Below are 22,953 nucleotides of genomic sequence, written 5' to 3' on the forward strand. Positions count from 1 at the left end.
CATGTTCGATTTCCATGAATGCGAGAATGACGTATATATGTGGTAAACTTGATATTTAGTATTGGCTAGTCCATTTTAGCGGCGCTTGACAAAATTGACTAAACTAATGAAGTGGAATAATGCATGATTGAGAGGTAATTTCACCTAATTTAATTTTATCCAACTTACTCTCTTACATGAATCTTACTTTCTTTTCTCACACTCACGCTGTGTTCATCTAGTTCATTTGAATGAAAGTAATTAAAATGATGGATTTTGGTGTAAAGTGCTTTACTAGAATTTAGAAAATATTATTCTTGGACTTCATGATCCTGCATTGTCCTGGTCATATGGTGAGGTGGATCTTCATCTTCAAATGTCACGTTTTAGGTCTGGAGCTGATGGTAACTGTCGTTTTTCGCGTCAAATGGTCAACTTTAGACATGCTTTTAACCTTTACGAGACGAGTCACCAACTAACTCTTGATCTAGTGATATTAATCTTCCACGATGTTGCAAAGTGCTTTAATGACATGGTCACGTGGCTATAACGCTGCTTAACCTTATGTGCTTTGTACTTGACTCCAACTAAAGGTGTACAATCCATTGTCACTACACAAATCTCACGAGCCTTGGACAGAACAAAAAAAGAAGAGCCAAGATGAAAGCAAAACACCTTCCTTTCAAATTCTCTTATTTCAGTCGCTGAATCAAATTGAACCAAGGAGAAAAAAGGAATATCCTAGGAAATCTAGTGGATGACGGATATATATATATTGACAATTAATCTTTCTGTACATTTATACAGTAAATGCCTTTCAAAGTGGCCAATAGAAGATGCCCACCCCTCTTGTTTTTAATAACATGGCGAAATTGAATTGATATGCAACCTACCTATGACATGGTATTGGCTTGTGGAACTTTCAAATACACACAGATATGAAGAAAGTGCTCAGGGTTCATTAAGTTGTTTGCCACCCAAGAAAATGGTATCTCCAATTTAGGCTGAATACCTTGGATACGAACTAGCTTGATTTCAGCATCATCATGTTGATAGCAAGACGTGATATGTTCGCTTGAGTTTTCTACTTCCTCCTCGGCCTTTCTACCGCTGCTTGCATCTTCAGAGGAAACTCTTTGTTCATGCTCATCACCTACAGTCAATGATTCTTCATTGGTCAAGGATTTGTCAAGAAAATACTCCGGCAGAAGGCTCTTCACTGCATCATGTAAAGTGAAGCATCTACCTGCAGTGCAACATAGGTGAACCTGGTCAAAACTTAAAAGCTTAGAAACCCTAATATTATTTGTCAGACATGCTTAGTGGTGCCAATTTCATAAATAAATTGACGAGGCCACCAATCCATTTATACCTTGACCTGATGTACATTCTCCCTATCTAAATAAGTTAATTCAATCAAGGAACTACAGCTACCAAAGAATAAGCCGCAGTAGCCAGGAATACATATAGATTTCCGTGTAAGGCACCTTGGAGTTCTTAAGTAGGAAATACTCATAAATAAATAAAATAAAGAATACAAGACCCTTTGATTCATGAACTTGTATCACAAATAGAGTGCTTAAAACCAAAAAACAAGTATCACACAGAGTAACAAAGACATCTTTCTTTCTCACTTGTTCAGATATATATATATATATATATATATATATATATAATGGTGTAGGGAAAAGGCTTTAGTGATACCATGATCGGCATAGCAATCACAAATCAGATAAACCCTGCCAGCTTACCCAGATCAGACATGAAAACTAAGAATACAAGATGTGGAATGCAATTCCAAAACAAAACACGTCATGGGAGTACTGCAGAAACACTATAAAGCCTTCCACAAGAAAGTTGATGAAAGGTTTCCTTTCTATTTTTACAGACCATATTAATAGGTAGCCAAGTCTATTTTGTCTTGATGAAAATATCCTTGTCTCTTACTAGAAATAGCATTGAATTAATAAAAATTAATAGGCAAAAAAAAAAAAAAAAACAAAAACCATGAATTTACCACACATATTTCTGAGGTAGGTTCATATGAGAAATAAGAAAATTCTCTTACCTCCTTCTCCTCCTTGTATCTCAACAGGCCGGTTTATGTAAGAAACTTTATCCCAACTATCAATCTGAGGTGCATCTTCTAAATCTTCAAAGTCCTCACTGACACTCCAAACGTATAAGCGAACTGGAACTCGGCCTAGGAAAGCACCATCATTTGAAATTTAATTGCAACATTATAGGTGTATCCATATACATAAGTAACTATTTCAGTTCAATTCAAAAGTAGGAAGCTCTTTTGAGGATTTCGTCATCCAATTTTAATTCGAGCTGTCGGACAAAAGGAAACTTAGGTGAAAGGCTACAACCCCTATATCTACGTGAGTCTTTACTTGATTAACACTAAGCCATAACCAGAATTGCTTCAAACAACACAAACCAATGTTTTCGTACTGTTCTCAGCCCCAGATTGTCTCCTAAACTGTCAGTGATACAGGAACATGTAAGAAGCTTTCCAACCCTAAGTGGGCGGCCCACTAGGCAACTTGGCTTGGTTCTAGTTAGTTTGGGTTTATATTTGTTTCCTTGTCTTTTATTTTTCTTGTTTGAACTTTATGTCATATTCACTTTAGCAGTTGATTGTTATGTTCTTGGTCTTTTTAGTGAGGTATAATGCCAGGGCTGCTGTCACCCTAGAATAAATATTCTTTTAAGAGTCTTTCTATGCAGTTTTATGCAGTTATTTCAGAAATTTCAGATTGAGTATCCCTTGGGTCTCTTTGCCCTAAATGAATTATTGACGTTCCACCCATCTGTCTTTAAACCATTTCGACACTAGGCCCTACAAATTCTCCTAAGCCTTTGAAAAGCCTAGAACTCCACAATTTTCCTAAGCAGAACAAGGTAAAACAACCTCTTGCTGTATCTGAAAGCTAGAACGGCAACACATCTGAATTTGACATGGGCCAGCCCGAACAGAGCCTGTATATAAAAAGTAAGGAACTGATATCAGCCCTTTTATCAGGACAGTGGTGGAATTGATGCTGGGCAGTACCTTTAAATAGGGAATAAATCTCTGTGACTGAGTTTGGGTGGGCTAGAAGAAAGATGTGGGCTGAGTGACTAGGGTTTAAGCTAGGAAGACAATATGAAGTTATAAAGAGATTTGACAGGAAGATGTGGACACAATTATCACAAAAACAAGCTACAAGATTAAATAATTTGCTAACCTGCCTTCACTTGTCCAGAAAAATCAGTTTCACCACTTAAATTCAACTTTGCTGCATATTCATCCCCAACTGTCCCAAGCTTAAGTTTAGTAGACACCCGTCGGTAGGGTTCCAAATTACCTGCACCAAAATGTGTGTTGGAGAGTGATTAAGCACAGAAGGTTCATTGATACAGTCACATTCACAGCGGAAAAGAGAAATAAGATAATAACTACAACCCCAACACGATGAAACTAAGGTAAAAAGAAGGGAGGAAAAGGCTGCATGGGGCAATGGGGTACCCATACATAAGCCACAAAATTACTAAAATACCACCTTAACTTCCATGTGTTTTCACAAAGAACCTACATGCATGCATGAAACTCTCAATGCAAGTTAGCGTCATGTAAAAACTTAAACTTGATACTAATATTTGATGAGGAATGCTCAGAATTCCACTCCGAAGCAAAGTTTATCCACTCCGGTGCAAAGTTTATCCACATATACAAAATGTTAAACTGATAATATCCGCCGAGTAAATGTTTTCCCAATGTAAGAACAAAACAGAAGTGTTGATGATTCTGTGATGAGAATAAGCTGGATTGGTTCATCTTGGAAATTGTTATTTCATGACTAAAATGAAAATTGATGTGAAGTAAATCAGACAGTCATATTCCAAATATAACTACATGTGGACTCAGATAGTGCACTCAGATATATGTGGACTTTTGTATATCCCTTCCGAAACATAAATAAGAAGCTCTACTAAAAGTTAAGGGGTTATAAGAGCATGGCAGAAATCCAACTCAGTAAACCACACACAAAAGGTATTTCTTGCCATGTATTTGGCTGATCATCTATGCTTCACTGAGTATAAAAAACAGGCTGGCAACATAACCGGCCAAATTGTCTGGAAAGACAGTATTATTTCATATACATGTTATCTTTTTTCCTGTATCAATACATACATGCATTCACATTTTTTACTCTTTATGAAATGATCATAATAAATCTTATTTTTCTCTCCATGTTGAAAGAAAAATATGGCAAAATCCAAGTGTAGTTGAAGATACTCTAATAGCTAGTACAAATGTACAAGAGTTATTTATCAATCAGCATGTGACCACGCAACTTCAGATGATTAGAAAGATAATTATCATAAATAATGGTCAGCAACATCACCTATCTTTGCATTGCCTGATATTTAAGATTTGAAAGGATTATATTCTATCTACCTAGAGATGATTGAGAACTGCCATCATATTTACATTATTTACTTGCTTCTTGGCTTTGCAGCTGAGGCTCCATTAATAGGTATTTTTTTTCTTCTGGAAGTAGTAAAGGAACAGGGTTTGGTATACAGAACATCATAATTGCAGTGGATAATGGAGGTTATTAATGGCTAACGATTGAAGAGTTAATCAAGAACATTATCTTTGTTTGGAGGACAGAAGACTACGTCACAATCTCATTAGGTCCTGATCAGAGGCAAGGCAGCTAACAGTAGTCATTGAAAGGTGACCACCAAGTTGACAGAGCTTAACAGAGGAACATCATACGTGATACATTGCAAAATATACTTGCTTGTATTAAGTGCAAGATGATAAAAGTGACATTGGGAGGAAGGAAAGATGGAACTGTGCAGTGGTATGCAAAACAAAAAATGTACAAGACTATATTTTATTTTTCACAAAAGTTATGTTTCCTATCCAAAATAAAAATGAACACCCATTTACATCTTATAATGACTGTCAATCAAGAAACATTTTGCACAAGATAACTGAAATTTTCTTTTTAGCAGGTATACCATTTAAGACAGAGCGCCAGAGCTCCACCTGATCAGGTTGAGACATGTTCATCACATTCTTGCAATTCCCATTAATTATATATGCAGCCTGCAGTTGTAACAGATACCATTAGAAATTATTTAAACTGACATCTACATTGTGAGACAAGCATTTGCAATGAATATTGTCACCAGATCCCAGATTAAGCAGTAAAACCAAATTGAGTCTCATGTGATATATGGCAAGAAATGAACAGTTTTATCAAGAAAGATATGAAACTAACAAAAAGTAAGAACCCGACCTCTTTCAATGAATTAATAAAGCTCCACTTTACGCTATCTTCACCTTCACAAGGAATCAATATGTTCCCCGGATATCCTGTAAAATGCACCTGTACAAAGAACCAAAAGTTGACTTCCAATCCACAAATGTGTAATGTAAGAAAAGGAGATCGATCAAGAGCACAAGAGTCGAAAGATCATTAGAAACTATTCATAACATCATTCAAGTCGATGTATACTTTGACATCATAAAATGCTTGTACAGCATTTTACATGGTCCAAATCTCATCCTCCACACCCAAATACATAGTTTGGTGTATGGGAATCCTTTATCTAGTTGAGATTAATTAACATGTTAACCAAACTAGTTTGTTAAACTCAAAATTTTAGAATTTAAGATATAACCTTTAGAACATTTTTCTTTTTTGATACCCAGAAATCCACCAATCCGCTTCGCAGACACAAGTTTGAAACTGGGGTTCCCCGCCACACCCTACAATCTTCAGGAGGCAGGAAACACTAGCATATAGCTAGGTAGGTACCTTTTGGGGTTTTGAACCACAGACCACATGGGAGTAAACCATGGGCCTGACCCATTCCAACTAACCCCACGTTGGTTTATAACCTTTAGAACATTACTCCGACCAAAATAATAGAGCATTACCCAAAAAATTTGGAACATTACATATCATATAAATAAAATCTTGTAAGTCTTAATTAAAAAAGCGACTGTGGTGTCATTGGTGGTAGAGTGGCATTAACAGCTGGTGATGGCAGTGCTAGCAACATGGTTGTGGTAGTCACAGTGGCTTAATGGTGGTGATGGTAGTACCAGTCACAGATACAGTGTAGCAATGGAAATGCTGGTGATGGCACCAATGGTAAGTGGCAGATCAAAGGGGTGGCAGTTGCAATGATGGTGGCAGCATGGTAGCAGCGTAGCACTTGTGATGGTTGTGGGATGTTGGCACAAGATGAGATTAGGAAAAAAATAGGGCATCATAGAAAACTGGATAATGCAAACCAACTCTTTCTAGGTTTGTTTTTGAAACAGTTTGGTCTCAAGTTTGTTCAAACAAGAATGGGGATTTTTCATTTCATTACAAATTTCAAAGCAGGCCCCACAAAACACGGCTGACCAATTGTTGAGATTTTCCAAACACCCCATAAGCAAAACAAAAGACACATTCTTGGTGCTACATAGCAGCCTAATAAATTTTTGTGAAAGTAATTTCTTATTTATTAAGTTTGAATTAAATTAAAGATTCCAGAATATTCAACCTTATTAAACTCTACTTCTGCATTAAAAGCTCCAATGTCCAAAATTCTTTACAAGAATAAATTCTGAAATAAAATTATGCATGTAATTGGGCAAGACTACATCAACCAGAAACAAGTGAACATCACGATTCACATACTAGCTGCTGTACAAAAAGTACCGAACTTCAATGGAAACTTTTTTCTCCTAAGCTCCTAACTCCAAGAAACTAATTGCAGTCTCATCAACTTGAAAAATGGAGAAAAACAATTTTACCGTCAGATTCCAAGGCCTTTCTGGTTCTGCACATAGAAGATCAAATAGAACTCCTGTTGGTATATACCTGCAAGAAGCTCTTGCCATATTATGAAACAAATAAAACTAACAAGGACCTATTAAAATAGGAAAGTACCAATGCTATTTATTCACTATTTTACTCCATCAGTTACATCACTGTGAATTCTAGATACAAACGTTTAGGGCTAGCAAGATCATATATTGAACAAAAAGTGGAATACTTAGAAACAAAACTGAAAATCTACTGTACACTACACTGGCACATAACATCCAAATCAAGTGGCAGATCATCACACTTCGTTTTATAGACAAATATGCTAAAAGAGGGCATGAAAAAGCACCCATGATGAACAAAACAATAGAAGAAATAGGTGCTAATGCAGTTGATTAAGGTACAATAGAAATTTCCGTTATTATTTGAAGTTGGGTTTTTAGAGTTTGACAAGCCATTCAGTGAATGATCTAATCAAGTGTGCTGTGATGGAATGAGAACAGTGTTTGATAATACAGAGAAGCATTGAGCATGAAGAAACCAGTGCCTACCCTTGTAGTCAATACAAATCTGATGATCATAAGAGCATATTACATACCATTTCAAGGGCAAGCCTTTGTACTCGAACCAAATAGTATCTAGCCGAGGAGGAAGTGCACTACTGAAGTGAGATTTTAGATGCGATGCCAACAATGGTAGGTACCCAATTCGAGGTGCTAAGATCTGAAACAAATTACAGCAACAGTCACGGTAAATGAGAATTGGGTCGCATAATTTGAAATTAAAGAAAGAAGGAGAGAGAGAAAGAGAGAGACGTATAAGTTTACCAGGGCTGGTGGGGGAGCAGGGAGAGTGGCGACGTCGGATTCATGGAGATGAATCTGCAAAGGAATTGCTCCGTCCCATACGTACCTCTGTGCTTCCATATCCATTCTTCTTTTCTTCGCACAATTCCCTTATGTCGTTTTGCTGCAGTCGAAACTGAGAGACTGAGCTTTGACGATATTTGAAACCAGGCAATCAGCCCCAGCGAGATTGCGGGAAGAAGGTGGAGTCCACACACAGGCCACTCCCTGTATTCTTTTGGGCTTGAGCGAGAGAGGGCCTTGGGTTTGCGATCAGCCGCGCAGCTATACTCGGGATTTTTGTTTTAAAAAGGCATAGTATAGCCGCACGGCTATACTGTTATTGACACGTAACGCCAAATTGCTAACGGGTCTTTTTAATAAATAGTATAGCCGGCTATACCATTTTTGACACGTGGGCAACGAATCACGGGCGAGTCTTTTTTTTTCAAAGAACAAGTAACGCCGTGCGGCTATACTCGGGATTGTTGTTTTTTTATATATTTATAAATAGTATAGCCGTACGGCTATACTCCTTTTAAATATAATATATTTAGAGAGTATCGCCGCCGAGCTATACTACCCTTTTTAAATTATTCAAAAATAGTATAGCCGCCCGGCTATACTGTTATTGACACGTGGGCGCCGAATCGCTAGGCGGGTCCTTTAAAAAAAAAATTGTAAATAGTACAGCCGCACGGCTATACTCGGCATTTTGTTTTTCAAAAAAGAGTATAGCTATACTCGGGATTTTTGTTTCAAAAAAGAGTATAGCCGCGCCGGATCCCTAGGCGGGCGCAAGAGTTGTTGATTGGATCAAGGGCATTATTGGGTCAGTTTGAGTCTCTGCCTCTCACACCAAAATCTAGTTGGACTAAAATTGAACGATAGCTAAATGTTAACCGGAGAATAGAATTATCTGAATTTTTTTTTTGTACAAAAGGTCAAGGTGAGTGAGTGAGGAAGAGAAATGTGTGTACCAAACAGAGACATTTGAGGAAATCCGTACAAACAGCAAAACCTAATTCAATTCAATCCATCAATAAATAAATAAACCCCAACCACAGCAAATGCCAATTCCCCTCCTCCCTTATTTCCCGCTATTTTTGGATTATTTTCCACTCTTCAAAGAAGAAAAAATCACTCCCAATTTCATCCTTCTTCCCCTCCTTCTCTTCCACTGCGGCTCCCCGTCCGTACAAGTATTCTCTAAAATCAAAAGAATAAATATCTATCGTATTGGGTTTTTGAATTTAAATTTAATATTAAAATTGGATTTTATGTTCGACGTGCAGATTGAGGGGACTTTTCTTGACAGTGATTCAAGGTCCCAGAGAAAGAGAGGGAGGGGGCTGCAGTTGCCAAGTCGTTGAGCTAGTTATCATTTTCATTATACAATCAGCTGCTCATCATATATGACACATTTTGATATGAAAAATGGCGGGTGAAGTTGGCGGTGCTGGTGGTGGTGAAAGCCGCACATCATCACCCAAGAGCAGGGTGAAGTTCTTGTGCAGCCATGGTGGGAAAATCCTTCCCAGGCCCGCCGACGGCCAACTCAAGTACGTCGGCGGCGAGACTCGAGTCGTCTCCTTGTCTCGCGACATCTCCTTCTCCGGTACGTATTTGTGGGTTGGTTGTCTTGTTATTAGAAGCACGTTTATAATAATGTTGAAATTTTTGTTAAAAATCGCTTAGATGCGTTTTTTGGAAAAACATTTGAAAGCACTTCTTGGAAAAGCACTTCCTGAAGAATAACGCGCAACCTAAATGCACTTCTCCAATAAGCGTTTTTATAACCTGTATGCGCTTTTAAGGGCTCGTTTGAGATTGCTTCTCTAGGAAGTACTTCTGCTCGAAACATTTCTAACAAAAGCACTTTTATTATAAATATCTTGAATTTTCATAATAAATAAATCAAAGCGCTTCTAAACTTTTCCGTCAAAAGTTGTCAGAAAGCACTTTTGGCATTTCCAAAAGCACTCCCAAATAAGAACTAAATTTTTCTGTCACAAGTGTTTTTGTGGTTAGAAAACACTTTTACTCCTTCACAAATCACATTTAATTCAGCAGAATGTTGTAAATGAAAATGACATTAATTTAAAGAAATTAAAATATTTAGATCGTGGGTTATTGCTCGTATAAAAAAAATGAAAATATGTGTATGTATTTATTAATGTTACATTGTGTTATATATGTAATACATTACAGAGTTGATGAAGAAGCTGAGCTCGTTGTTTGATGGGGACATGGTGTTGAAGTACCAGCTAATGACAGAAGACCTGGACGCCTTGGTCTCCGTGAAAAGCGACGAAGATCTAAAGCACATGCTGGACGAATACAATAGGCTTGAGAACGAAGGGAGCTCTAGGCTAAGAACCTTTTTGTTCCCCTCAAAGCCGATCATGATCGAGAACCAAACGGCGGCGTTGGAACACCAAATGCTGGAGCAGCGTTACATCGACGCCATCAACGGCATCGTCCGGTTGTGGCCAAAGATGCAACCCCAGCAGCAGATGATTCTCGCTCCTAACATGATCATTGGAAGTAGCCCCATGGCCAGCATGAGTATATCCTCTACATGTTCGTCTCCGAAATCAGCGTCCCAGGAACAACAGTTGGTGTTGGCGGACATGAACATGGCGGCTCATAGGATCACGGTGTCGCCTCCGATGCAGAAAGTGCACAGCTCTCCTAGTATTTGCAGCAGCAGCTTTAATATTCAACAGACGTACCAAAACCATGTCCAGGGGCGTCACCCTTACATTAATAATTTGCAGCACCATCATGCCAACCAATCTTCATTTAGTGCAAGAGCACACCACAGAGGGATTAGGACTCCGCCGCCTTTGTTGTCACCAGGTAGGTTGTCGCCTGGTAGGTCTGAGTCCGGGACTGGGAGGAGCTCGTTGATGGGTACAACTAGTACTGCCCACGTCCAAAACCATTACAACAACAACAACCACCACCACCACCACGCTGCTAGTGGTAATAGTAGTCCTAGATCAATATCATCTCACCACCGAGTAAGTGGAGGCGGCGGAGGGTATTGTAGTAAGTGCTGCTGTCACGACGAATGTCCACCCTATGCTTGTAACAGGGCTGAGAGTCTTCCTCGAAGTCCTAGATAGATGGTGTTTGTTGTTACCACCAAAATAATATATCCTACTGCTCCTTTGTCAACAATACATTTATAATATATACAAATTTCTCAACTTTGCTCATGGTTTGATCTTTTTTCTGTTGAATGTACATGGTGCCTCTTTCTTTTTCAAAGGGAAAGTAGAGAAAAAAGAAGAATGAGATACTAATCAATTGCAAATCGCAGTCGAGTTTTATAAACAAGGGAAGACAAGAGACTGCTTTGATGATATGGTTTTCTGCTAATAAGCTAAAGATTAGAGATAAATGACCATCTAACACGGTAACACCAAGATGACTTGATCAAGAACATATAACGACAATGTCGAAAGAAACATTCTTTCCTGGGGAAAAAAGGTACTGGATCAGGTTCATTGCTCTTCTGCATTTTTATGAATTGATGCTTCCTGGTTAAGGCAGCGATGGCATCTTTTATAGCTGGAGCTGTACCCCCTGAAATAGCTTCCTTGGGCTCTCCAAGTTTTGCCTCAGCCTTCTCTTTAACTGGGGCTCCAAGCTTGTCTCCCAGCTCTTTCAACTGATAATCAGCCTGGTTCTATGTGTCAATGGTATCTCTCTTCTCTTCTCCTTGTTTAGGGTAATCACCGTAACGCCAAAGAACGTAGCCCAATTTTGTGGGTGAGTGTCTACATGTTGTATGTTTTTTTGTGCTTGCTTGTTTCTTGATTAATTTGGTTATTCATTGTATTCATTCTACTTGTTTGGTTCGATCTTGCTGTGAGGAGGAACTATGAATGTAGACGACATAGAAAAGCAGGTCGACAAGTTCGACGATACAGATTTTGTACTTTGGAAGTCACAAATAATCGACTATTTGAATTTCAAGAAGCTTACTGCTCCTTCGGCTGGTAAAGAGCCTGATGGGAAGAGCAAAGAAGATTGGAAAGAGCTGGACAAGATGACTCTTGAACTGGTTGACAAAAGCTCCATTTTCGTCCAAGCATTTGAAAGATTTTATAAACGTTTATTCTAAACGTTTTTCTTAGTTGTCACTTGAATCACGACATGTTGTTCAAGATGGCTAAGAAGGAAGAAAATATTGGATTTTCTGCAACCTTTTATTCTTACAAGACTTGAGTGTCTTGACATGATGTCAATGCATCGACAACAGTTACAGAGGGACAACTATCCTTATAAAACTATAAAATGGTAATAACCCCACAATAATCTGTATAATTCTTTTTGAACAGAGAATTATTTGGTCTGAAATTGAGCATATATTATACATGTACCCCAATAGAAAAAGATTACCCCTCAAACTTTTCCAGCAAGCATAAAAGCCTTGTAAGTAAGAGTTCTGACCAAATCAACCCCACCCCAAGCAGTTTCAAGCTCTTCAATAACCTCTTTTGATAACAAATCCACACCTTGACCCTTAGCTGCAGTGACTGCGGAGGAGGATCTTAACATCCTTAAGACCCCTTCAAATGACATTTCCTTTGGTATGTCTAGTGGCAGAGGCTCACCCTCAGAACCCAAACCAACACTTTGAAATGGAAATGGAAGTGTCCTATAACCTTCCCATAAGTACTGCCTCTTCCGGTCCCAAAAGGGTTTAGATGTTTCATAAAAACGCTTAACTACACCATCAAGCGTAGGGCTTGTCACACTAGCATTGTAGCCCCAAACAGCGATTATGCCTCCTGGTTTACGCAGAACTCGCTTCACGAGTGAGTAGAACTTTGGGAGGTCAAACCAGTGCACGGCCTCTGCCACGGTTACCAAATCAACTGAATTCTCACCCCCTAATAACGCAACCAATTCGTCATCAGACATGGAGACCGGAGTGTGAATGTAACGAACTTGAGGATGTTGAAGTGCCTGCTTCAGTTGGGACTCACTTATATCAGTTCCTATCACTTGCTCATAATGCTCTCCAAGCTGTACACATACAGTACAGAGATTAAATTTAAAACATATTTGAGAGATGGCTACAACAATAAACCTGCCTAAAAACAACAAGTAATTAATTAATAGTTGAGAGATATGGATGAAGTAAGAGTGATACTAACGGAGAAAGCAGCTTGGCCATTGCCGGTGCCCACGTCCCAAGCTAAAGAGTGTTGCGGGGTAAGAGCTGCCAACATTGAAAACCATTCCTTGGGATAAGTTGGCCTTGCCACCAATTAATCATCTACCTGCTTGTCGAATAAACCTGCCATTTTTTTGCCTTATATCTCTCTACAAGAGTGAATTTTTGTGGGGTTTTATACACAGATGTGGAATCTGTGAATATCTCTCCTAGTAGTCCTAAATTCCTAATTTTCAACTGCATGCTTTGCAGTTTTCTCCAGTCCAAGGCCAAGAAAAGATAATATGCTTGTAGAGTTTGACAAGGAAAACTAATGTTAGAAGCCAAGTTCAATTTCGTTTCAACTATTCAATTTGAAGGGTGCAAGAAAGTAAAAGCAATTCTCTTTTCTCTTTGACTAGTCTAAGGGGTTTATGCCCCAAAAAAAAGAATTAATGCCAAGGGGTCTGCAGACTTTGTCCTGCAACTTGTGCATACAACTGGTAAGAGAACAATGTTGCATGAAGATTGATTTTATAAGTTTCTTTTTATTAAACTGTAAATAACATTTTTTGAATTATAATGGCTTTCATGAGCCAATGCCATTGCTCTGCATTGAAAGAAATGCATAGAATAATAATAATCCACCAAAACAGAGTTTTTATTTTTCGGATAGAACCACCAAAGCATAATTAAAAATAAAGAACAATCAATCCTGCTTCATGATGGATGGTGTCATAATTTTGGACTAGTTATTGCTGGATTGGACTGGACTTGAACTGTTATATCACAGGCTTGGCAGCCGAACTTTTCCAGCAAGCATAAAAGCCTTGTAGCTGACTGACCTTACCAATTTGGAACCACCCCAAGCACCTTCAAACTCTTTAACCACCTTTTCAGGTAACAAATCTACACCTTGGTCCTTGGCTGTAGTGACTGCAGACCATGACCTCAGCATCTTCAAAAACCCTTCAAATGAAAGCTGCTTTGGAATGTCCAGTGGCAATGGGTTCCCCTCCGATCCGAAACCGACACTTTCAAAGGGAAATGGAAGTGTCTTATAGCCATCAAACACATACTGGATGTTCTTGTCCCAATAGGGAAGTGTTGTGTCATGAAATCGCTTCATTATAGGATCAAATGTTGGATCAACTTCAATGTCATTGTAGCACCAAACAGCAAATACACCTCCTGGCTTCTTCAAAACACGTGAAACAAGATTGTAAAACTTTGGTAGGTCGAACCAGTGCACAGCTTGAGCTACAGTCACCAAGTCAACTGAATCTTCTCCCCCTACCAAGGCTATTACTTCATCGTCAGTGATGCTTAACGGCGTGTGGGCATATCGAACCCGAGGATGCAGCATTGCACGCTGCAGCTGGGATTCACTCACATCGGTTCCAATTACTTGTTCATAGTGCTCAGCAACCTGTTTAAGTAACAATTAGTGTATACATCTATATATACGTTTGTTCATGAATCACAATGTTCTCTTGTTAGATGTTGACATGCTATGTTGTTAGACTGCGAATTTAGACAAAATATTCATTAACCAAGATTTACGGGATCAATGATTAAGTATTATGCTCCATTTTGATGAAGAGATGCCAAATCTATGAATTTAGATGACATTATGAGGTATAATTATTTGTCTTAAGACCATTACAATCTATGTATGTCAAGATTTGGACAAGAAAAAAAAGAAAGAAAACAATGAATTTCAAATGATTCCTGGTATATAATCATTCCTAATGAACTATATCTAGTTATTTCAAATACTTCAATTTAACATTGTTCTTGTACTTTGTTGTCAAAACCGAATAATTTCTTTCTAATTCCTCCATCCAAATCCAAATGGAGCATTAATGTCTTAATTTTAGAATTTCTGTTTGAGTTAAGAAAAAGAAATTGATTTTCTATTCTGTTCTATATAATCTTAGATAGTGTTGAGTAAACAAGCTAGAGAAATTAAAAACAATCCTCCAGAGAGAGAGAGAGAGAGAGAGAGAGAGAGGTAGTGATGTAATACTGACACTGAGAGCGGCTTGGCCATTGCCCGTTCCAACATCCCAAGCGAGAGTGTGGTGAGGGGTGAGAACTGCTAATTTGGAATACCATTCCTTGGGATAAGTTGGCCTTGCATCCAAGTACACATCTGCTTGCTTGTCAAACAAACCTGCCATTTCTTCCTCTCTGCTCTGCTGATGATCTCTCTCTCTCTCTCTCTCTCTCTCTCTCTCTCTGTGTGAAACAGGAGAATCCTTCAGCAAGAACAAATAAACTATAAGAGAAGAAGAAGCTTTCTTTTTTAACTCACTAAAACCTGACGCATATACATATGTCATCTTTCTGTCTTAACTCCCCACTCGTGAATTCTCTAAACTTTCTTGTTGGACTATCCTACTTCTATTAATAATCCATAATTAATTTATTCAAACTTCAACAATTATAAAATATACTATCTCTCTACATAAAATTTAAAAATTAATTTTTTTTATATTGATTGTAGAAACAGGTACACGGAAATCCTGACAACACCAATTAATTTTGTTAATTTATGAATTTGTTTTTTCATTTCTTTTTTGGGTTGTTACTACTGACAAAGACTTATAATCTACTTTTCCCATTGTTTTAGGAACTTTAGAATTTATGGTAATACTTAACCCACCAAGTTTCTTTCCTATGCTAAAGAAGGTAAAAATTGCAATTTTTCGGAGTTCTTTCTCTTACCAATAAAAGAAAGTGGGTTATGACATATAGGCCTCATTTGTTAGGGAGGGCTACTAGCAAAATGTCTACATTTTATGTGCATTCAAAGCATAATATGGATATTGTTGTCTAACTTGCATGATTAAGGAGGACTATTCGTATGAGTTTGATAACTAAAACTTATCCCTCCTAATCCCACAATTTTCAAGGGGATTAGAGGGGATAAGCTTTAGTCATCAACCTCTTATAGATAGTCTCCCTTCATTTTCCATGTTAGACAACAATATCCATATTATGCCTTGAATGCACATGAAATATAGGCATTTTGCTAGTACCACACGTGATAGTGATTCATTGGAGTATGTTGTGGAGCCTATTAAATATATTCAAATATTTTAATAGTATATTCGTGCGGCTATACTTTTAAAATATATTAATATTAAAGAGAATATTTTAACAGTATAGTCGCACGACATGGATCCAACAAAATTTCTCCGTGAAAGATCTATCGTGACATATATTCGCCATGACAGAAGTTCGTCGGGGTTGTTCTATCCATACAAAATTCGTTGAGATGGGTCTAGGTTAGGTCCGGTTACGTCATACTAACCCAAGACCCGAGTCTATGAATATTAATTATTAATTATTATGTATATATAATCCAAGCCCAATTAAAAGGTGAAGCCCAAGTTCCACTCTACTAGGCCCACCTTCCATATAGCACGTGAGGGAAGACTCCCACTTACAAAGAGTAGAGACTTTCTCTTCTTTTCCAATGTGAGACTCAAGTTTATGTATTTCATTCAAATTCCAACAAGTAGTTAATATTATTGAATCACGTTATAACTTGGATTAAGGGTTTGGAGGCTAAAAATCGGTTATGAAATACTAAGGACTCGATTAGGCTCGGACTTGTAAATAATAATAGTCAAGCATATCCAAACAGAGAAGAGGATCCGAATCCATAAAAAATTGCACAACACTAAAAGTTTATAATTATTTAAGTATATAAAAAGCAGCATAATAATAGAGGTGGATATTTGACTTGTATTTGGATGTTTGGTAATTGTATAAAGAACCTAAAAATTACCTTTCCCTTTGTTCTATTTGGTCAACCCAACCGAAGTGCGTAAGAACACAAGGTACTCACTAGCTAAAAGCCAAGTATGCTCCTAATCATTTTCATGTGTCTAAACTATTTGTTTTCTTCAAAAAACTTTGTTCAACATCTTTTTTGTGGAAATTAATTATACACTTCAACAGTTGGACTTGGTATTCTGTTTGTAGCAATAGCATTTCCATAGTTTTGAATGATTATTATGCCTATGAGATTGACATATTCCACAAAATGAGCCCTCGCGTATGCATTTTTTGTTGCAATTGTTTGAGTTTATACATTGTCCATGAAATGTCTTGCTTGGACGCGCGCATTTTGGATTGCTGAAACCGCATTTGAGCCAGCCACGTGGCCCATAAGAGCTACCTGCAAGTTAATATCCCAGTAGAAATTAATCCTTTCTTACATCGAAATTATTAACTAGACGAATTCTTATTTGAATATGTGATGCTAAATTCATAAGATATATATATATATATATGAGAAAACCTAGTTTCAAGGAGAAAGACTTTCATGAAACGGAAATATCATTATTTTGCCATCTCCGACTAATAATTTTACGACACGTGTAATAACACTTCCACGCATTAATTATGTTACATATGTGTAATTTGTCTACGACATACATACGTCCATGAAGTGAAAAGTAAAATATTTCATGCATGTCCTGAATTGAATATATAAAAGGCTTATTATCATAAAACGTCCCTGACGTTTGCGAAATTATCACATTGCATCCCTAATGTTTTTTTGTATCATTAATGGTCCCTAACGTTAATACATGTACTCTTAAATAGTCCTTCTGTCAAAAGAACCGTTAAATCTAGGGGTATAATCGTCAAATCAATCCAAAATTATAAAAAAAAAATTTCTTCCCTTCTCTCTCTCTGTTTCTCTTTTTTTTTCTCCTCTCTTTCCTCCTCTTTTCCTCTTCTTTTCTCTCCCTTTTTTTTTTCTTCTTTCCTTCTTTGTTCCTCATTTTTCTTCTTTACTTCTTTCTCTCTCTTTTTTTTTTCTTCCCTTCTCTCTCTCTGTTTCTCTTTTTTTTTTCTCCTCTCTTTCCTCCTCTTTTCTTCTTCTTTTCCTTCGCTGTTTCTTCTTTTCTCTCCCTTTTTTTTTCTTCTTTCCTTCTTTGTTCCTCATTTTTCTTCTTTCCTTCATTCTTTTTTTTTTTTCTTTTCTTTTTTCTCTTTTTTCTTCCTCTTTCCTTCTCTCGGGGTGGTGATTTGGGTGGCTAGAGTGCTGGGTTGGTGGGCTATGGAATGGGGCAGGGAGAGAGTTGCAGAGAAAGTACATAGAGGGGGTGGTTATGGAGGTCGAGGTGGTGGTTTGGGTGGCTAGAGTGGATGGGTTGGTGGGCTGTGGGAGGGGGCAGGGAGAGAGTTGCAGATAGAGTGGTGGCTTTGGTGGTCGGGGTGGTGGTTTGGGTGGCTAGAGGAGACAAAAAGAGAGAGAGAGAGAGAGAGAGAGAGAGAGAGAAGGGAAGGAAAAAAGAAAGAAATAAGAAGAGTGAGCAGGGCCAGGCGGAGAGAAAGAAGAAAGAAGAAAGAAAAGAAGAGAGAAGGGAAGAAATTTTTTATTATATAGTTTTGGATTGATTTGACGATTATACCCTTGAATTTAACGGTTTTTTTTGACAGAGAGACTATTTAAGAGTACATGTATTAACGTTAGGGACCATTAATGATACAAAAAAACATTAGGGATGCAATGTGATAATTTCGCAAACGTCAGGGATGTTTTGTGATAATAAGCCTATATAAAATTAGTTGCTAATTAATGTGTATAATTTACCAACTTTAAGCTTTAGATGGACTTGAGAGGACCTAGTAATGCCAATGTTTAATTGAATATTTTAAATTAAATCCATGCCCATTTGGCCCAAAGTCTAAATCCTACTCCAACCCCATAGGCCACAAACCCACTACCACCAACGAGTTCAATTTTCTATGTGTCCACATGTTTCCTCCTTATTCTTTTGACATATGTCATTTCACTTAACAGAACCTTAACTCTGTTAAGTCTATTAATTTGTATTAAAATTAACTATAATAATTACACAAAAGTGATTTCTTCATCTTCTCTACCACCCAGCGGCGACCACCACTGCCCCCACCGCCCCAAGTCTCCCTTTCTCTCTCTTAAAATTGCCAAACCAAATCAAGATTGTTGAACTAAGACACCTAATCTCCACTTCGAGTGCATCATCAACCGTGACCCTTGCTTTCTCTTCCTCACCAAATCAAAATTTTCTCTCCAAACGACCACATGCTCTCCGCCTTTTTAATTTCAATTATTTTTAATTCAATGATAAGTTAACATAGTTAGATTAATGATAAGTGAAAAAGGATAGGTGTCACAACAATAAGGAAGAAACAGGAAAAATGAACTCCCCCACCAACCCATATCAATAGCTTTAGTGGGGTTCCATTCCACGGCCAACCATTGCAATTATGTGCAAAGCCAACAAAATCATTCTCTCTGCCTTTTGGCGTCGGTGGAAAAGTTGACAGTGATTGAGGACAGGAGTCAAAGTCCAAGTGTATAAGGACAAGGTGTCAGCGTAGATGTTTTTGTACTGCGTGCGTTTCATCTTTTTCATGGTCGGGGAATAACCATCTACAATGCATTTGGACTTTTAAAAAGAAAAAAACTTCAAAAAATTTCGAAACATAATTTTATTATTACCTTTTCATCTTGTCTTGTCTGTTTCATGGTAGGGTATCTTTTTTATCTCTTGGTTAAATTTGTCTCCAGAAATATCTTGTTTTTTTTATGGATTTGCTATTGCCCCTTGTCTTCTTTGTATTATTTCTGACTTGTAAGTTGTAACTCATCTTTCTTTATTTTTTGAGTGAGATATAGAAAGGCTATTATCCAATTATGAGTGGAGAGGCATATGAATCCTTTTCTAAAAAGCTGCAGTTAAATCAAATTTAAACCCTAATAGGGTTCACAAATTATTTTAGCAACCAAAAGATATATGAATCTTCAAAGGGATGCTAGAGCGTTTTCCTCCACATGATGGTAATACAAAAAGGAAAATGCTAGGGAGACCAACTTGGGATACCAACTCTCTAATAGAGCGTGAGACCCATTGTATTGGTGGGCTCCATCTCTATTAGAGAGCTGGTACACAAGTTGGTATCCCAAGTTGGTCTCCCTAGCATGACCCATAGAAAAATTATGGTTCTTTTAAGGTAGAAGATAAGGAATATTATTTCTTCAAAGCATATTATTGTAATTTGCATGGACTGATACAATACAATAGTTAATAAATGTTTTGGAAAAAAACATAGATGCATGAGGATACATGTCGGTTCCAGGCAGCAAAGTGATCAATAAATATAATACAAATAACGTTATTTATATAATAATAATCCAACCATAAGGATAATTAAAGATATTGAAATACTTAAAATAAAAAGCTCACACTTCATAAGAAGGAACTAATTAACTTATTAGATTTCTGCGGCCACGCGCTTGCACAAGTGCGAAGGAAGCCTTGGTGTAGGCACGGCTTGCAATGGGGTTGTCATGTAAGTGACAATCCCTGGATTTTCTGACATCTCAACTTCCTTTGAATTAACTCCTTCAGCTAGAGCCCAACTGAAATGGTGCAATAAATGCCCCAACATGGACGCTACCAAATTCACACTAAGTTGTGCTCCGGGGCATACTCGCCTGCCGGCTCCAAACGGAAGTAGTCTGAAATCATGCCCCTTCATGTCAACATCCTCCTCTAGGAACCTTTCTGGTCTGAACTCATGCGGGTCTTTCCAAACAGCCGGGTCACGCGCTACGGCCCAGACGTTTACATGAACACTTGCACCCTTGGGGATGTCGTATCCACCGATCTTGACATGGGAATTGGCTCGGTGGGGGAGCATTAGTGGCGTTGGAGGGTGCAACCGCAGCGCTTCCTTTGCTACACAAAGGAGGTAAGGGAGGTTTGGGAAATCGTCTTCGGTCATGACCCGTTCGAACCCAATAACCCGGTCTAGCTCCTCTTGTGCCTTTTCTTGCACCCTAGGGTTCTTGATTAGCTCGGCCATAGCCCATTCAACTGTAATAGCTGTGGTGTCTGTACCTGCAGTAATCATGTCCTGCATGCACAAATATTATCAAACAAACATGATTATGTGCTTAGATTAGTTTAGTGGTTAAGATTTTTTTAAAACACCGATGCTAAATGTAAAAGGCTCCGGAAAATACTTACCCAGAGAAGTCCGATAACAGTGTCCTCACTAAGGTCATACTCGTCCTTCAATGTAAGCAATGCATCGACGAAATGTTGCTTGGCATCGCCAGTCTTGGTGCGAGCCTGTGTGTGCTCTTCCATGATTTCCCTAGTGAGCCGGTCTCTTCGAGCAAAATGTTGAACAAGGGCCTTTTCCTGTTGAGGGAACATCCAAACCAACCAGGGAATGTACTCGGTAATTGAAAGAGATCCCCCCATCTGCACTCCATTGGAAATAATTTCTTTGAATTCTCGGCCTTGCTCATCGATTTCATCCTCTGAGTTAGCATAACGTTTTCCAAATGCTAGCCTTGTTATGTTGTTGAATGCCACTGTTCCTAAATACTTCCTCACTAGCAAACTTTCCCCACTGCTTTCTGCTGCATTATGGTAATTAATTAAAGTAGATTAATAACAAAATGGTAATTAATTGGGATGAGCACGGTTGGAACATATAAACTCCTCTATATATATGCATGCATGAGTTGCCATAGTTATCAGCTGCAGCAACAGACTTCAAACAACACCAAACCATGGCAGTGAGATAACAAATATATATGCATGCATGAGTTGGAAACATATAAATGCATACCATGATTGGTGCAGTCATTGAAAATGGACTCAACCATGGCAGTGACCTCATCTTCCCTAATGGGTCTGAGAGCTTCAATCCTCTTTGCAGAGAAAAGCTCAAGAGTGCACAACTTCCTGACCTTAACATAGTGGGGCCCATAGTCAGCCCAAATGAGGTCTTGACCGTCCCTGCTAAACATGGTGGTTGATCTATTCCTATGCCTGTCAGCCAGTTTCTGGTCATGCTCTTTGAGCACCTCCTTTGCCAATTCTGAGCTCGACACTACTACGTTCAGTGTGTATCCAATCCACACTGAGATGATGGGCCCGTAAACCTGGGCCCACTCTGCGTAGCACCGGAACCTCACGGGCTTTATGTGGTAGAGGTTTCCGAGGACCGGCCACGGACGTGGACCTGGGGGAAGCTTGAATCTCAGCCGCTGGTAGAGCTTGTAAGCAAGGAAGATGAGGATGAGAAGTGATGAGATGGGAAGTAGTAGTCCAGAGAAAGCCATGTGTAATATTAGAAGAGAGGATTACTATCAAATAAGGTTATTGGAATGGAAAGAGCCCTTGTGTGTGTGTATATATATGGGCCTCGGTCAATAAAAACAAAAATTGATACATCATAGATATCTATAATAAAGAAGAAGATATTTTAGATCTAATATATCCAAGAACTCGCTGTTAGGTATGAATGGTGGTAGAATTATTTTCTGGAAGTGCTCGCTGTTATTAACTCATTATATCCAAGAACTCTAGGGAGAGGTTAGGTTGCACACGTGCTTATCTGCCCCCAAGCCTGATTTAGGTAAATACGTGCTTAACAAGTAAACCCTACTCACTATATTTAACCGTAATTAAAGGTACGTAGAGAAGTTTCAAATTATTTTAAGGGCCTTGATGCTTCAAAGGCTTAGAGCTTCTTTACAAATATGGTAAAAGACAAGTGTCGGCATTTCTCCATGTACTTGATCCTTCAAGATGCAAAAGATGGGCAGCCATATTTGAATGAAAAAGTTTGTTCCAGTCTGACTTCTTAGCTCAACAGCATCCATACAATAAAGTTAAAGTGGATGACTTTAAAATCCCAATGTATAAACTTTTCTTCTAACTTAGAAGCATCCAAAATTCTCAAGGATTTCGGACCAGTGATGATGCAGTTCACTAGTAATTTGACAGAGATGTTTGAGTCCTCTCCACATATTTCGAAGGAGTTAGAAAATCTACTCCCACAACATCTTACGAAATTAAAGATTTTGATGCGAACCCAAAATCTGAAAGGAGGGCACGACTTCATGTAAAAAGAGAACATGGTTTAGGATTGGTATTAGGGTGTTGTGTGATAGAGTGTATTAGGGTGTACCAGGGGTATTTTTGGTAGTTAAATAGGATGTACTTAGTTAATTTTATATTTTGATTAAAATATTAGGGTGTACTTAGATCATAGGTTGTACTCAGTTAATTTTAAGGTTTATTTAGCTGCATTC

General features: G+C 38.2%; 5 protein-coding genes across 6 annotated transcripts; 1 reads left to right on the plus strand and 4 right to left on the minus strand.

The window, feature by feature from the left end:
* Positions 1 to 705: 705 nt before the first annotated feature.
* APG5 (autophagy protein Apg5 family) lies at positions 706 to 7,909 on the minus strand. The gene is made up of 8 exons (XM_021969045.2): positions 7,634 to 7,909; positions 7,405 to 7,529; positions 6,794 to 6,860; positions 5,280 to 5,369; positions 4,999 to 5,086; positions 3,213 to 3,332; positions 2,048 to 2,182; positions 706 to 1,225 (listed from the first exon to the last, which is right to left on the minus strand). The coding sequence occupies exons 1-8, from the start codon at positions 7,736 to 7,738 to the stop codon at positions 873 to 875; spliced, it is 1,083 nt and encodes a 360-aa protein (XP_021824737.2). The 5' UTR covers positions 7,739 to 7,909; the 3' UTR covers positions 706 to 872.
* Positions 7,910 to 8,637: 728 nt separating this feature from the next.
* Positions 8,638 to 10,875, plus strand: LOC110765796 (uncharacterized). Its single transcript, XM_021969034.2, has 3 exons — positions 8,638 to 8,853; positions 8,947 to 9,269; positions 9,863 to 10,875. The coding sequence occupies exons 2-3, from the start codon at positions 9,089 to 9,091 to the stop codon at positions 10,780 to 10,782; spliced, it is 1,101 nt and encodes a 366-aa protein (XP_021824726.2). The 5' UTR covers positions 8,638 to 8,853; positions 8,947 to 9,088; the 3' UTR covers positions 10,783 to 10,875.
* Positions 10,876 to 11,939: 1,064 nt separating this feature from the next.
* LOC110765782 (uncharacterized) lies at positions 11,940 to 13,312 on the minus strand. The gene is made up of 2 exons (XM_021969013.2): positions 12,826 to 13,312; positions 11,940 to 12,694 (listed from the first exon to the last, which is right to left on the minus strand). The coding sequence occupies exons 1-2, from the start codon at positions 12,898 to 12,900 to the stop codon at positions 12,068 to 12,070; spliced, it is 702 nt and encodes a 233-aa protein (XP_021824705.1). The 5' UTR covers positions 12,901 to 13,312; the 3' UTR covers positions 11,940 to 12,067.
* A 152-nt stretch (positions 13,313 to 13,464) lies between these two features.
* On the minus strand, positions 13,465 to 15,114 carry LOC110765781 (uncharacterized). The gene is made up of 2 exons (XM_021969011.2): positions 14,858 to 15,114; positions 13,465 to 14,253 (listed from the first exon to the last, which is right to left on the minus strand). The coding sequence occupies exons 1-2, from the start codon at positions 15,005 to 15,007 to the stop codon at positions 13,612 to 13,614; spliced, it is 792 nt and encodes a 263-aa protein (XP_021824703.2). The 5' UTR covers positions 15,008 to 15,114; the 3' UTR covers positions 13,465 to 13,611.
* Positions 15,115 to 19,985: 4,871 nt separating this feature from the next.
* Positions 19,986 to 22,131, minus strand: LOC110765625 (cytochrome P450 98A2). 2 transcript variants are annotated; one of them, XM_021968791.2, is made up of 3 exons: positions 21,483 to 22,131; positions 20,870 to 21,267; positions 19,986 to 20,756 (listed from the first exon to the last, which is right to left on the minus strand). In XM_021968791.2, the coding sequence occupies exons 1-3, from the start codon at positions 21,976 to 21,978 to the stop codon at positions 20,112 to 20,114; spliced, it is 1,539 nt and encodes a 512-aa protein (XP_021824483.2). In that variant the 5' UTR covers positions 21,979 to 22,131; the 3' UTR covers positions 19,986 to 20,111. The 2 variants fall into 2 exon arrangements, with proteins under 2 accessions (XP_021824483.2, XP_021824482.2); XM_021968790.2 differs by having other exon boundaries at positions 20,870 to 21,270; positions 21,483 to 22,126.
* Between the last annotated feature and the right edge of the window lie 822 nt (positions 22,132 to 22,953).

This window comes from Prunus avium, chromosome 1 (genome assembly GCF_965620075.1).
Source record: "Prunus avium chromosome 1, drPruAviu1.hap1.1, whole genome shotgun sequence".
NCBI classification, from domain to species: Eukaryota; Viridiplantae; Streptophyta; class Magnoliopsida; order Rosales; family Rosaceae; genus Prunus; species Prunus avium.

Bases quoted from the DNA above. Each gene is read 5' to 3' on its own strand.
- LOC110765782 (XM_021969013.2), bottom strand. From the start codon at position 12,900: ATGTTGGCAGCTCTTACCCCGCAACACTCTTTAGCTTGGGACGTGGGC. The intron at 12,695-12,825 runs GTTAGTATCACT...GTATGTGTACAG, and splicing joins ATGGCCAAGCTGCTTTCTCC to CTTGGAGAGCATTATGAGCA.
- APG5 (XM_021969045.2), bottom strand. From the start codon at position 7,738: ATGGATATGGAAGCACAGAGGTACGTATGGGACGGAGCAATTCCTTTG. The intron at 7,530-7,633 runs GTAAACTTATAC...AATTTGTTTCAG, and splicing joins CTGCTCCCCCACCAGCCCTG to ATCTTAGCACCTCGAATTGG. The intron at 5,087-5,279 runs GTCGGGTTCTTA...TTACAACTGCAG, and splicing joins TTATTAATTCATTGAAAGAG to GCTGCATATATAATTAATGG.
- LOC110765781 (XM_021969011.2), bottom strand. From the start codon at position 15,007: ATGGCAGGTTTGTTTGACAAGCAAGCAGATGTGTACTTGGATGCAAGG. The intron at 14,254-14,857 runs GTCAGTATTACA...TTACTTAAACAG, and splicing joins ATGGCCAAGCCGCTCTCAGT to GTTGCTGAGCACTATGAACA.
- LOC110765796 (XM_021969034.2), top strand. From the start codon at position 9,089: ATGGCGGGTGAAGTTGGCGGTGCTGGTGGTGGTGAAAGCCGCACATCA. The intron at 9,270-9,862 runs GTACGTATTTGT...AATACATTACAG, and splicing joins TCGCGACATCTCCTTCTCCG to AGTTGATGAAGAAGCTGAGC.
- LOC110765625 (XM_021968790.2), bottom strand. From the start codon at position 21,978: ATGGCTTTCTCTGGACTACTACTTCCCATCTCATCACTTCTCATCCTC. The intron at 21,271-21,482 runs GTATGCATTTAT...ACCATAATGCAG, and splicing joins CAATGACTGCACCAATCATG to CAGAAAGCAGTGGGGAAAGT. The intron at 20,757-20,869 runs GTAAGTATTTTC...TTGTGCATGCAG, and splicing joins CTGTTATCGGACTTCTCTGG to GACATGATTACTGCAGGTAC.